The sequence below is a fragment of the Parasteatoda tepidariorum genome, chromosome X2 (assembly GCF_043381705.1).
Source record: "Parasteatoda tepidariorum isolate YZ-2023 chromosome X2, CAS_Ptep_4.0, whole genome shotgun sequence".
Lineage (NCBI taxonomy): Eukaryota > Metazoa > Arthropoda > Arachnida > Araneae > Theridiidae > Parasteatoda > Parasteatoda tepidariorum.
Window position 1 is genome coordinate 55,612,557 of NC_092215.1, and position 12,708 is coordinate 55,625,264.

General features: G+C 31.1%; 1 protein-coding gene across 2 annotated transcripts in view; it reads left to right on the forward strand.

Moving 5' to 3' along the window:
* Positions 1-11,428, forward strand: part of LOC107453352 (LIM/homeobox protein arrowhead) — an 81,695-nt gene extending 70,267 nt beyond the window's left edge. For both annotated transcript variants that reach the window (XM_043041343.2, XM_016070141.3), the window contains 3 exons: positions 202-419; positions 7,187-7,426; positions 10,835-11,428. In XM_043041343.2, coding sequence (XP_042897277.1) covers positions 202-419; positions 7,187-7,426; positions 10,835-10,944 — 568 coding nt within the window. In that variant the 3' untranslated portion in view covers positions 10,945-11,428. The remainder of the gene's footprint in view (positions 1-201; positions 420-7,186; positions 7,427-10,834) is intronic.
* Positions 11,429-12,708: the final 1,280 nt, after the last annotated feature.

Here is a 12,708-nt window from a genome sequence, read left to right on the forward strand (position 1 = left end):
CGCCTAATCATTTAAACCTTCTTTTATTTACTACATGATAAAGTAAATTTTTGTAAAATAATGAGAAAAGAAATCAATTTTTAGGCCTAATTGTGATCACTTACTTGAACTTTCTTTTATGCATACTACAGGACAAAGCAAATTTTTGTAAACTGAAATAGCATTTTATGATGCATTAACATATTTTCTTTTCTTTTGTAGGCTTTTTGGTACTAAATGTGCAAAATGTTCTCGAACAATTCATGCATCTGATTGGGTGAGAAGAGCTAGAGAGCAAGTTTATCATCTAGCATGTTTTGCTTGTGATTCTTGCAAAAGACAACTGTCTACGGGGGAAGAATTTGCCCTGCACGATAGTAGAGTACTTTGCAAGACCCATTTTTATGAATGCATTGATGGTGGGAATGGATCCAATGACGGTAGGTGGGTTAATAACTTACTTTTTTAACACTCTAGTGTGAGTAAAGTGGTTCTCAATATTCTAGTTAATACCTTCTCTGAAAGACAAGTCAAAGGAATAACAAATTTTATTTATAAAATTTTTTACGATACCCCAGCAACAATTTTACCTAGGCCCCATATGGGCTCAATATGCATCCTACTTGAACATCCACCGAGGAACCAATGTTGGGATGTCTAGATTTTTTAATATTGATCCTATGTAGGGCCAAATTGGCCTATATACGGCTAATATAGGGCCTATATTGCTTGAATAATGAATCTAAATCTGAAAGCTCTATGTAGGGCAGATACTGGTTGTATAATAGCTGTAAAATATTGGGTGAATCGGACAATTCTATATAGGACCAATATCGGAAAATAATTGCCTTTTGAACACTTAGTAAGCCAAGATTCGTGAATATTGGTCCATTGAGGGCCAAAGTTACTTTGCTGCTAGGGCAGATATTTTCCATCTTTACTTGATAAAAAACACAGACCACCTTCTTAGTTTTCCAAAATCGTCGCTTCATAAAAGGAGTAGGAAATAGCCACTTTTGCTTTGGTCAGATATTTCCAAGAGAGTAAGCAGACTTCATTAAAACAGTCAGAAACAATTTTTCTCTTTAAAAATTCAGATGCTTTAGCAATCACTTACAACTTACACTCACTTACAATCACTTACTTAGTTTTCTATAGCAGGGAAAAAAACTGTCAAAATAAAAAAAAGTATTGGTAGAAAACATCGTTACTTGGTAAAAAACACCGACCATTTTCGTAGTTTTTCAAAAATCATCGTTTCATAATAGAAGCCGAAATATCATCTTTTGCTTTGGTAAGATTTTGCCAAAAGCGTAAGCACACTTCCCTAAAAGAGTCAGTTATAAAAAACAAATTTCTTTCCGAATTCAGATGCTTTAGCATAATCACTTACAAAGAACTAGGTGAAGTTTTCTATAGCAGGAAAAAAAAACTGTCAAATGAAACATATTTTATTATTCTGTATTCAGTATTTCTAAATTTTATTTTAAAAGCTGAGTGTATACTTCATTTTAGAAATATTTTTATAAGAATTAGTCTTTTAATTGTCAAAATACTTCAAGAATTCGACTAATTGACTAATTTAATGTCTTTAAATATACTTAAGATGGTTTTCATTAATCAAGCAAATTTTTATTCCCATGAGAAGAAAAAAAAAAAAAGACTTGAAAATAATCGGTTCAAAACGAGAAAATTATTTAATTCAACTGTCGCAAAATATACAGTAAAGCTGAACAGATAAATATATTTATAAATGAAGTTTTCAAATTACAAAAATTATTTCAAATTACAAAAATAAAACATGCGTTTAAAATAAAATTCATATATACTGTCTTCTAATAAATACTGTAGGCCATCCATTTGTGCCTTTTAAAAGAACGATTCTTATTTCAGAAAAAAAAATGGTATAACAAGTGTCTTTTTTTAAAAAGGATTTATATTACAGAAACTGTCAGTCACACATATATTTATTAATAATATAAATATTAATAGTTGAATCAACGCAGAATGAACAGAAATGAAAATAGGACGTTTTCAAGTATACAATAATTTGAATCTAGGCATTAATTTGTAAAAGAAATGAAAGAAAAATGTCACGTAAATTCAGAATATTAGTGGGTTTATAGCCAATTTCGGTATCACTTTTCGATTCTTGCGCATAAATAGATAAAAAAAAATCATTTCCTAGATTGTTTAAAGAAAAATTTAAAGAAAAATTTAAAGAAAATTATTTTGTGTTCATAATAAAAAAATAATTTTGTGCTTTTAGAGTTCCTCTTGTTGTTAAATCAGCTGTATGACACTCAAAAGAGCTAATTCTCAACTCTCTTCTCTTTCGACCTTATTTTTTCCCCTCTTCTATTATATCCAACTGAAAGACGCTTCTGCGATTCAATTTCTTCACACCAGTTCGATTGCTATTCGAGATGATGACCGGTTTCTACAGTAACATTAGATTACTATAAGATGTCGTAGAAACTTATCTATTTCGAGTGTTTTTTATTCTTTCTCTGCCAATGAAAAAATCCATGCGTGTTTTCTTAACGGCGAGTAAAGAGAAAATTTTTGACTTTCAAATTATCGTCTGTTCGCAAAGTTTTGCTCTTATCTTCTATATTTGTGTCTGTACTCTTAAAATAATAATAGAATTTCAACTCTTAAAATATTTAAAGTATTACTAAATTTTTTTTAAAAAATAGAACTGAATTGTTAGTTTGATGTAATTATTTTAAACAATTTTGGACACAATGATAATGAGTTTTCACTTTTAAGATTCTCATTATTAAACGTTTTAAGTTTTTTTGATAACGTATTTTAAATTATGTTAAAAGATTATTTTAACATTCATCTTCTATAACAATTTGTAATTTCTTATATTTTTACAATTTTAAAATACTAATGCATGAAAAAACACATACATCTAACCAGATTGGAAAACGTAAGTGCGCATCAAGAACTGTATTGAGGTAATATAATTTCAACTACCAAGTAAAAAATGGTAATTAATACTACTGATGAAGATCGAATCATAGTTTTGAATTTCCATCCGGAAATTACTTTATAAATGTTATTAAGTAATTCGAACAATCGAACTTAGCTTTCGAAATCAAACTATCGTGCTGGTCACGTGATAAGAGACGTTCGTAACATTACAAATGAATCAGGAAACAGACATTTTCTTGAATAAATCAGTAGTTCGATTTATTGACACAACATACATTTGAAGGCTTGTGTGCTCAATTAAGACTTATAAACCTTTGTCAAGTAGAAGGACAGATAGCACAATACAGAGAAGGACATCACAAAGAATACATCCAGGGTTACGGCGGGATTCGAACTCGCCATCTCCACCCTCAACAGAGCTTTTGGCGGGCGATACCGCTCGGCCAGGGAGGCCCAATCAGTAGTTCGATCGAATTTGTTTCAGTTGCAGAAGAATTTTAATCGTTTTTGTAAACCTATTATCACCCTGTTCTCCTCATCTATTAATCGACCTTGTAAACCTACTATCACTCTTTTTTCCTTTTCCATTAATCGATCTTGGAAACCTTCAATCTCTCTTTTTTCCTCTTCTATTAATCGACTTTGTAAACCTTCTATTATTCTTTTTTCCTTTTCTATTAATCAACATTGTAAACCTTCTATTATTCTTTTCACCTAGATTTTTTCAGTTATTTAAGAGCTTCCTTTAAATAAAAATTTCACCAAACTGTTTTCAAAACTTGTTATTTGTTCCTCATTAAAAAGAAGAAAAATATTAACCTAGGATTACAAATATGTAACAATAACTGATTCTAAAAAGGAAAAGAGTACTAGTAATTTTATGTTTTACCCTTAAGAGACCCTTAAGATCGATAAGTTATGTTGTTGTTATATTATGATTTTAAGGATATATAAGGGATAGTTAATTTTAAGTATTAAATACTTAAGCATACTACCGGATACTTACCGGAGATACTACAGGATACCTTAATAAGTATACTTGAGACAATATAATGATAACAAACATTTTCGAATTGTTCAGAATAGCGGTTTTAGTTATAATACTACGATTTTACAGAAGGCAAGATGTTTTTGTGAATTGTGCTTTGATTTTGCGGAAAATCTAGAAATTTGAAAGCACCTCTCGGGAAATAATACTAAGAACAATGTGATGCAAAGCGTTATTTTGGCACATCACTATATTGTTTCAGCTCCTTCAAATTCTACAAAAATAGTGTAAAGAAAAATTTACAAAAACTTAACAAAAATGTGTTTCATTTTAAAATCAAAATCTGACGCCCATTTAAAACAGACAAAACCACTCTTATTTTTATGCCTTTAAAAACTGAATTCAGTCATTTAACCGAACGAAATAATTGGTTTAAACAATCAATTAACAAAAAAAAAAATTTTATTAAAATCGACCATAGATATTTTTTAAACTAATTCCAGCATTTCTTTTTTACAATAAAGCTTGCAATACAATATTGCAATGTAAACCTTTATACACTGAATATAATAAATTCAGTTGGTATATGAATGTTGGTAGAGATTCTAATTTCAGCATTATTAACAGCTTATTTTTTATCTAGGCGTTTTTCTACCTTTTATGTTAAAGGAGTTTTCCCAGATAATTAATTCATCTATTCGCACAACAAAAATAAGGAATTGTATATTTATTAAATGAAGGTGCGTTTTTATGTCTGGTTTCGTAACTTAATTGATAGGTGATTGATTTCGTAACTTAATTGATTGTCAAGCACCATTCAGCATGTTTTAATATATCAAGTAAGCTTTTTGCTCCGTATTAAAAATTCTTAGCGTGGTCACTAAAAAAATATTATATATACTCAAAGGCCTCAACTGTCAGATTTAATGAAGAAATTCATTGTTTAAAATATATAATTCCTGAAAATTCATTAATGAACTATTTATTTTTGTAGTATTTACTTGTGATGTAGTCAAGGCCGTGATCAAGGAGGGGAGAAAGAGGGACAGTTGTATTGTGGTTTGGGACTGCTGAGGACGCGAACAAAATTTCTTACAAAAAATTAAATGCTTCTTAATTAGTTTTCTTCCCTTCCTTTTAAGAAAATTGCAGAGAATTTCTTTATATCTACACAAAAACTACGATTTTCTATAAATGGTCTTCAAAAATTCCACAAAATATGAAAATAGGTTTTTTGTGCTTTGAAGAAGTGTTCCGTAATGAATTTTGTCCCGGGGTCAGTGAAACCTTTGTTCATCCTTGGATTCAGTTGCCGTCCTCTGGATTGCAGTTTTCGTGGGCCCAGTATAGACAGATATGAAGGGGGTATCCGGTCTTACCCTGATAGTAGAGAATATGAAATAGAACGGTGCTACTATTGGATTAAATCCTCATTGTTTGTTAGGGTATAAATCTTAGTAAGTGTATAATACGAGCGACTAAAATTAGTTTCAGAGAGAGAGAGAGAGTTGACAAACAATTAAAATTAGAGAGCAGACATAGTTAGGAAAAATGGACAGCCCCACCCTCTTTTGGGTATACGGAAAGGTCCACTAGCAGTCGCAACAGCCCCCACAAGAGAACAGCGACCCTAACACAAGGCACATCAGCTCAGCCAATTGACCAGATCGGATAGGCCTCACCCGTAGCATTTATTAAAATATAAAATCTTTACAAAAGTTCACAAAATCAAGATGGCAACAGAATAAAAGAAAAATGGTAAAAAGAACAATTGCTCCAGAGCCTCCCATCTTATAATGCAGATGGAGCGTCTCCTTATAGTGAGCCAAATGTACAATATATAGTCTATTTCAAGCTCAAAATCAATTAAAATCAATATAACGTTAATATCCATGCAAGTAATATCTATACATGAGATTACAACTAATACCAAGCAAAGTCCTGAGTAAATAAAATACCAATACAGTAGTTAAAAGCAACTATAAAACAACATTATAAATAAGGATAAGGTAAAAACGCAAAGGTAGTTGAAAGGTAAGTGGCCAAAATTAGCAAATTAGTCAAAACTGAGCAATAGCCTAAAAAACACTAAAATAATTAAAGAGTAAATAGTTAAATCAATCAGTAGGTAAAATAAATCAGCTGAAACCAAACAAAAGACTTGAATAATTAAAATACCAAAACAAATTATAAAAACGAGTATAAAATGACATGACATTGTCCAAAAAATAGAAAAGGTAAGTAGCTAAAATTAATAAGTTAGCTGTGGAGCGTACCAGGAGGAGACAAGGTAAGAAATTATGTTATAGTGTATAAGGGTTCCATGAAGTCATCTGGTGCCATCTGAATCTCCAATATTCGTTAAATAATAGATTTGATAATATTTTTATGTTTTTTGATTTTACACCATGACTCCATGGTTCCCTGTTTATTAAAAGCATTTCCACGGAGTGTTGAGAATTTTTCACATTCAATAATAAGGTGAGTAATAGTCTGAGTTCTTCAGCAATATTTACAAGTGACTGATTTGCTAAGTAGTTTTGCTTGATGTTCACCAAACACTCCGTGGCCAGTATAAAATTGATTAAGGTAAGAATCACAGTTAAGTATTTTTTCATCAATTAGTAGGAAGAATCCATAAGTTTGTTCCCCCCCCCCAGGTCGAATTGCTCCACCTGTTGTTGCTCCACCTGAGTTGACATAGTAAAACATACTTATACAGACAGATGTGGTGAATTAATCAACAACACATAAATAGATCAGTCATGTTGGATCAGTCATTTAGTAAAGTGTAATCATTTAGTAAAGTCACTAGTAAAGTGTAATCCAGAAGAGAGAGAGAGAAAGATAAAGAGAGAGAAGAAGATTTTCAAAAATGAACCAGATTTTCGTTGAATAAGGACATTGGTTACAATTTCTAATATTTTATTAGCAATGAATCGCCAAAATTTTACATCAGGGGAAATTTGAAAAGGAGAAAAAGGCAAGAATCTCTAGAATGCATAGTAAAAATAATTTTACCAACTGCATGTGGAGACATTTTCAAGAAATGCCACACATTTAATCCCAAAATGAAAAATTTAAAATTCATTCCAAAATGCCTCGAAATGTCTTATGACCAAGATTGCAAGCATACAAAAATAAATTGCTGAATATTACTAGATAAATCCCCTACTTTTTACAAGCCCACTTAATGGTTACTACATTTATCCAAAGCACTTTTTTAAAACAAGATGGCAAAGTTACGCAGTATTAAAATTAGTATTTACTTTTTAGAAAACACAGATAGTGAACATCAACAGAAAGCCAAAACGAAAAGAGTCCGTACCACTTTCACAGAGGAACAGCTTCAAGTTCTTCAAGCCAATTTCAACCTTGACTCCAATCCAGATGGTCAGGATTTAGAAAGAATAGCTCAGATTACAGGTCTCAGCAAACGTGTCACACAAGTTTGGTTCCAAAATTCGAGAGCCAGGCAGAAGAAATATCTCAACAACCAAGCCAAGAAAGCAAATGGTAGGCATCAAGCGTTATTTTAACTTTTCAATACTCGGCATTTTATTTTATATTATTTCTTAAAACCGTCGTCGCCCCAATTTTGGGTTTACGACTACTAATGTTCAACTCCGTAGCCTTGTAATTTTGAACCCAATCCAGAAGACAAGGGAACTCCTGGATCAAGTATTGGGAGAAATTTGCCTTCATGGAGGACTTTTTGATGAAACTAACCTACATTTGCGTTACACGAAGAGGAAAACCCCGAAAACCTTCCACGGTTAGCCTAATAGGAAGGAGACTCTAACCCTTGATCCATCTACCACTGAGGATATTTTACGTCAGCACAGTGGTCGGTGCGAGCCGGGTGCGGAATTCAAATCGAGCAGCTATCGCTGGGATCGAACCCAGGTCACCTCATTGGGAAGGGAGCGCTCTATCCTTTGAGACACCACAGCTCAATACTCGAGATTATTCAATGACTACATTCAGGGGCCAGGATAGCCTGGATGGTAGGGCACTGGACTCATGTCCAAGAGGTCGTGGGTTTGATCCCCGCAGTCCGAAGACTACCTGTGTAGTAAATGGTGACTAATGCATGTTAAATCTGTCGAGTCTCAAAGTCCTCCATGTTCTTATAACAAATTATACATCTGGGGGTACTGATCAAGGAGTTTCCTTGTCTTCTGGATTGGTTCAAAATCACGAGGCTACAGAGTTGAACATTAGTAATCGTAAACCCAAAATTAGGTCGGCTTTTCAACGACGGTTATAAAATAAAATAAAATGACTACGTTCAATATTTCCCTTTTCATATTTTATATGCGAATATTATTAACACAATTCATTTTCTACTACAAGCACATACTTTTTTTTTATTTTGTTAAACTCAACAAAAATAAATTCTGTTCTGTTGGTATTTCGGGGACATTCTAGGAGATACTTATCAGACCACATAAAGCAGCCAAAAATTTTAAAACCTGAATTAAATAGGTAGAGAGATGAAAACCTTGATTAAATAGAAGGAGCGGTGGTCTGTTTTAACCTTCAAAACAGATGTTTTCACGTAATCACTAATTTATTTGTTGTTTTCAAATGAAAATACTATTGGATTTTATTTATTATTTATTGGATTAAATTTTGGTTCAAAAATTTACTCATCAGCAGGATTAATGCTCAACATTACTCAAAATTTCACCACCAAATTAACAATTTAAAATAAAAAATTTAATATTTTTTAAAATATTTAAGGAGCGTTTTAAACTCTGGATAATTTTTTACATCAAGATGATATGTATATAATTTAAATTTATAGCTTTTTCTCAAGCTTAAGGCATTTAAAGTATGACTTTTTTTATTTTCCGATCGAAAAAGCATCAAAAAACACTGTTAGGAAAATATGATATCTGAAAATCAAAGGAGTTATGTATTTTACAGAAAACTAAGTAACTCCCCCATATATTTTTAAATTGTTTCTTATANTTTTTGTTATTTTGTTAAACTCAACAAAAATAAATTCTGTTCTGTTGGTATTTCGGGGACATTCTAGGAGATACTTATCAGACCACATAAAGCAGCCAAAAATTTTAAAACCTGAATTAAATAGGTAGAGAGATGAAAACCTTGATTAAATAGAAGGAGCGGTGGTCTGTTTTAACCTTCAAAACAGATGTTTTCACGTAATCACTAATTTATTTGTTGTTTTCAAATGAAAATACTATTGGATTTTATTTATTATTTATTGGATTAAATTTTGGTTCAAAAATTTACTCATCAGGATTAATATTCAGCATTACTCAAAAAATTATGGATTCAGCATTACTCAAAATTTCACCACCAAATTAGCAATTTGATATAATTTAAATAATAATTTAAATTTATAGCTTTTTCTCAAGCCTAAGGCATTTGAAGTATGACTTTTTTATTTTCCGATCGAAATAGCATCAAAAAGCACTGTTAGGAAAATATGATATCTAAAAATCAAAGGAGTTATGTATTTTACAAAAAACTGAGTAACTCCCCCATATAAAATAAAATAATCCTGTTTTTGTTTTCTTATAAATGAAAATCTGTAGTGTTTTGTTGGGTTAAAAAATGTTTCATCAAAAATTTCAAACTATATTTGGAAAAAAGCAAAAAATTATGATTTGAGTCTTTTATTTTTTTTAAAACTCTTTCATTAAGGAAAATAAAAAAATTTCAAGCATATTAAACTCGTTGCAAAGTCATAATTTTAAGCACCATATTGCTGTATAGAATTATGAAGGTAGGTAATTGTTTTTGTGTGTGGGTTACTTATTGGAAGTGGTGATTTGTGAAGGGCCGCACCCTCAAGAATGTTATCTTTCAGTGGTTAACTTGGCATTTAAGAGAAGGTGTAATCATAAAAATCAGTAAAAATCAATTAAATACAATAGTGGCAGTTTTATTTAAGTTATTTATTGTGCTAATTTAATATAGCCGCTTCAAAGAAAAGTTTTTTTTTTTTTTTTTTTTAGATCCACGGCTGTTAGCTTTTGTATGAAGCAGTAGTTTTAGTGTGAAGCAGTAATAAGGAGTAATACTCCACACAAAACTTTACTTTTTAACCAATTTTTAAAATTTTTTAAAAATTACTGTACATGCAAATTTTACAATACATAAAAAGAATAAAATTAACAAGAAAAAAAAACCTGCAAAAATGGGATTTTATCAAAGAGTTAAAAGTTTACATTGTCGTTCCCCCACATATCTTTTTCACAACTCCCATATTCAAGGCGAAATTTTCTAACTCTCTCCGGCAATAAAAATAAATAAAAACTGTTTGCGGGCTGCTATTCGCCCACTTCTTATCTAGGGTTTAGGAAATACAAGTAGCTTAAATCAGGGGATAGAACGCTTGCCTTCCAATGAGGTGACCATGGTTCGAATCCCAGTGATGGCTGATCGATACGAATTCCGCATCTGGCTCGCTACCGACGACAGTGCTGACGTCAAATATCCTCAGTGGTAGACGAATCATGAGTTAGAGTCCCTTTTCCGTCAGATTAATCGCAGGAGGTTCTCGTGGTCCTCCTCTTCATGTAACGCAATGCGGGTTAGTAACATCAAAAAAATTCTCCACGCAGGCAAATCTCTCTCAATACTTTATCCAGGAGTTCCCTTGTCTTCTGGATTGGGTTCAAAATTACAAGGTTACGGAGTTGAACATCGTGTCGTGAACCCAAAAATTGGGTCGGCTATTTAGCGATGCTTACATATATATATATNGTAATGGCTCTTCGGTGTATATATATATATATATATATAAAGTTGCCTCTGAGGTGAAGTTTTGCACTTAAATGAGAATTATGAGTACCTATAAAAATTCGCAATTTTTACAAATTTTTATGAAAAATTTATTTTTAAAAATGCATTTTTTTTATTTATAATTTTCTTTATTTATTTCAGCAATTTCAATGCCCTCGATGACGGCAGCAACTTCTTGTCCAGGTTGTGGAATGCTCTACTGCCTATGCTCTCATCCGAGTTTGCAATTGAGCATGAGCCAGGTAGCGTGATAGACTGCTGATGACCTCTGATCTGTACATAATTCATCATCCCTAGGGTGGTCATTGCAGCCAAGTCCGGTGAATAAAAAAGAAAACGTGCCCTCTTTTAATCCCAAATCCTGTCTGTCATGCCAATCACAAATGACACTGTTTGGGTGGCGAGAATCCTTTTTAAATACGTATCAAGCCAATATGAAATGAAGGTCTATATATTTGTGCCAAATGTATCTGTAAAGTCGATTAGTGAGATTTCATTTTTTTTTTTTTTCTACAACAGATTTGTGAACAAGGCTACTGTCGGAATTTCTTTTATAAACAAAGCCGCAGAGTTTTCCTGTTGCATGTTTTTTGTTAAAGAAGTGATGTTTAACAAAAGTTTTAATTGTCAACGTTTATTATACATACATATGTCACATCATATATACATACATATGTCATTTATTATACATACATGTGTCAAAAATAAATAAATAAATAAAAATGAAGTAGAAAACGTTTTAGCTCTTTTCTCTCCGGGTAAATTTATCAACTATTTATCACGTAAAGCTTAAAACATAAAGTTATTTGCTTAAGGGGAAACACGTCGGCAAACTTTTTTGAAATTTAATTTTCTTTTAAGTCATTTGCTTTGTTTATTTTATTTTATTAAAACTCATGGGAAAGCTACAATAACAAGCATATGGCTGGCAAACTTTTTCTTGGGAAAAAAAGGCTTTTAAAAGCTAGCAAGTTTTTAACTTCATTTTTTATTAATTTTTTTTTTTTTTTTGTTAATAAAGTTCTTATTTCAAGTAGATTTTTTGATTGCGTTTACATCTACTTAACTGAATGATAGATCTCTACTTTTCAAGCATTTTTCATGAAATATGCTTCCATTTTAAAAAAAAAAAAAAAAAGAAAAACGAATGTACTTGCATGCAAAGAAAATAACTTAAAGTTGTGGTTTCACTTCCATTTAAGACTTAAAAGCATTTTGCTTTAGAAGACGTTTATTTTAATAGTTTGCATTTTAAATTATCTAATTAAAAACGTTTTACATTTTTAGTACAATTAAAAACAATATGATTGTAAAAATCAAATAATAAAAATTATGTGAGCAATAAATTTCTTCTCAAAATTTACGCAGTGTTTCTCAGGAAATTTGAAAAAATAAGAAGGCCTTAGATAAATTTTTATTGCAAAGCATAACTATCAATTCGAAAATACCAAGGGAATTTCAAATTCATTACTTCAACTTTATGTAGTCATATCAATAGAATATCATACTAAATAAAATACTTTTAGATGTAAATATTTTGTAACTTTAGTTTGGTTGGAACTAATCAAAAACGAAAGTTTTTAAATAACTTTTTCATGTTTTTAAAACATAAAAATTTCAAAAATGCAACTTATCACTCCTTCGCAATTAACCTTCCTATTGTAAATCTTCCTGTCTCAAACTTAGGCCCAGACTCGGTATGTGAAGGAATATCCAGACACGAAAGAGAATACCATTTAAAAGCTTTTAGGAAAAACTCTAATGGCGAAAATTTTTTACTATACAAAAATTTCCTTTTTATTCATAATTTAATTTTGATTTGCTTTTAATCTGAAAATAAAATATTTTAATTAATTTTGAGACAAATAAAAATTTCGCTCACAGAATGCCCCAAAAGTCACACATAAAGTAAAGAGGAGGTTAGTTAAGAATTTGTGAATTTTTTCTTTCCTTTTTTTAAATTCATTAAATTTACAATATAGGGTTATACATTAAATAGACTATAGGTAAACAAA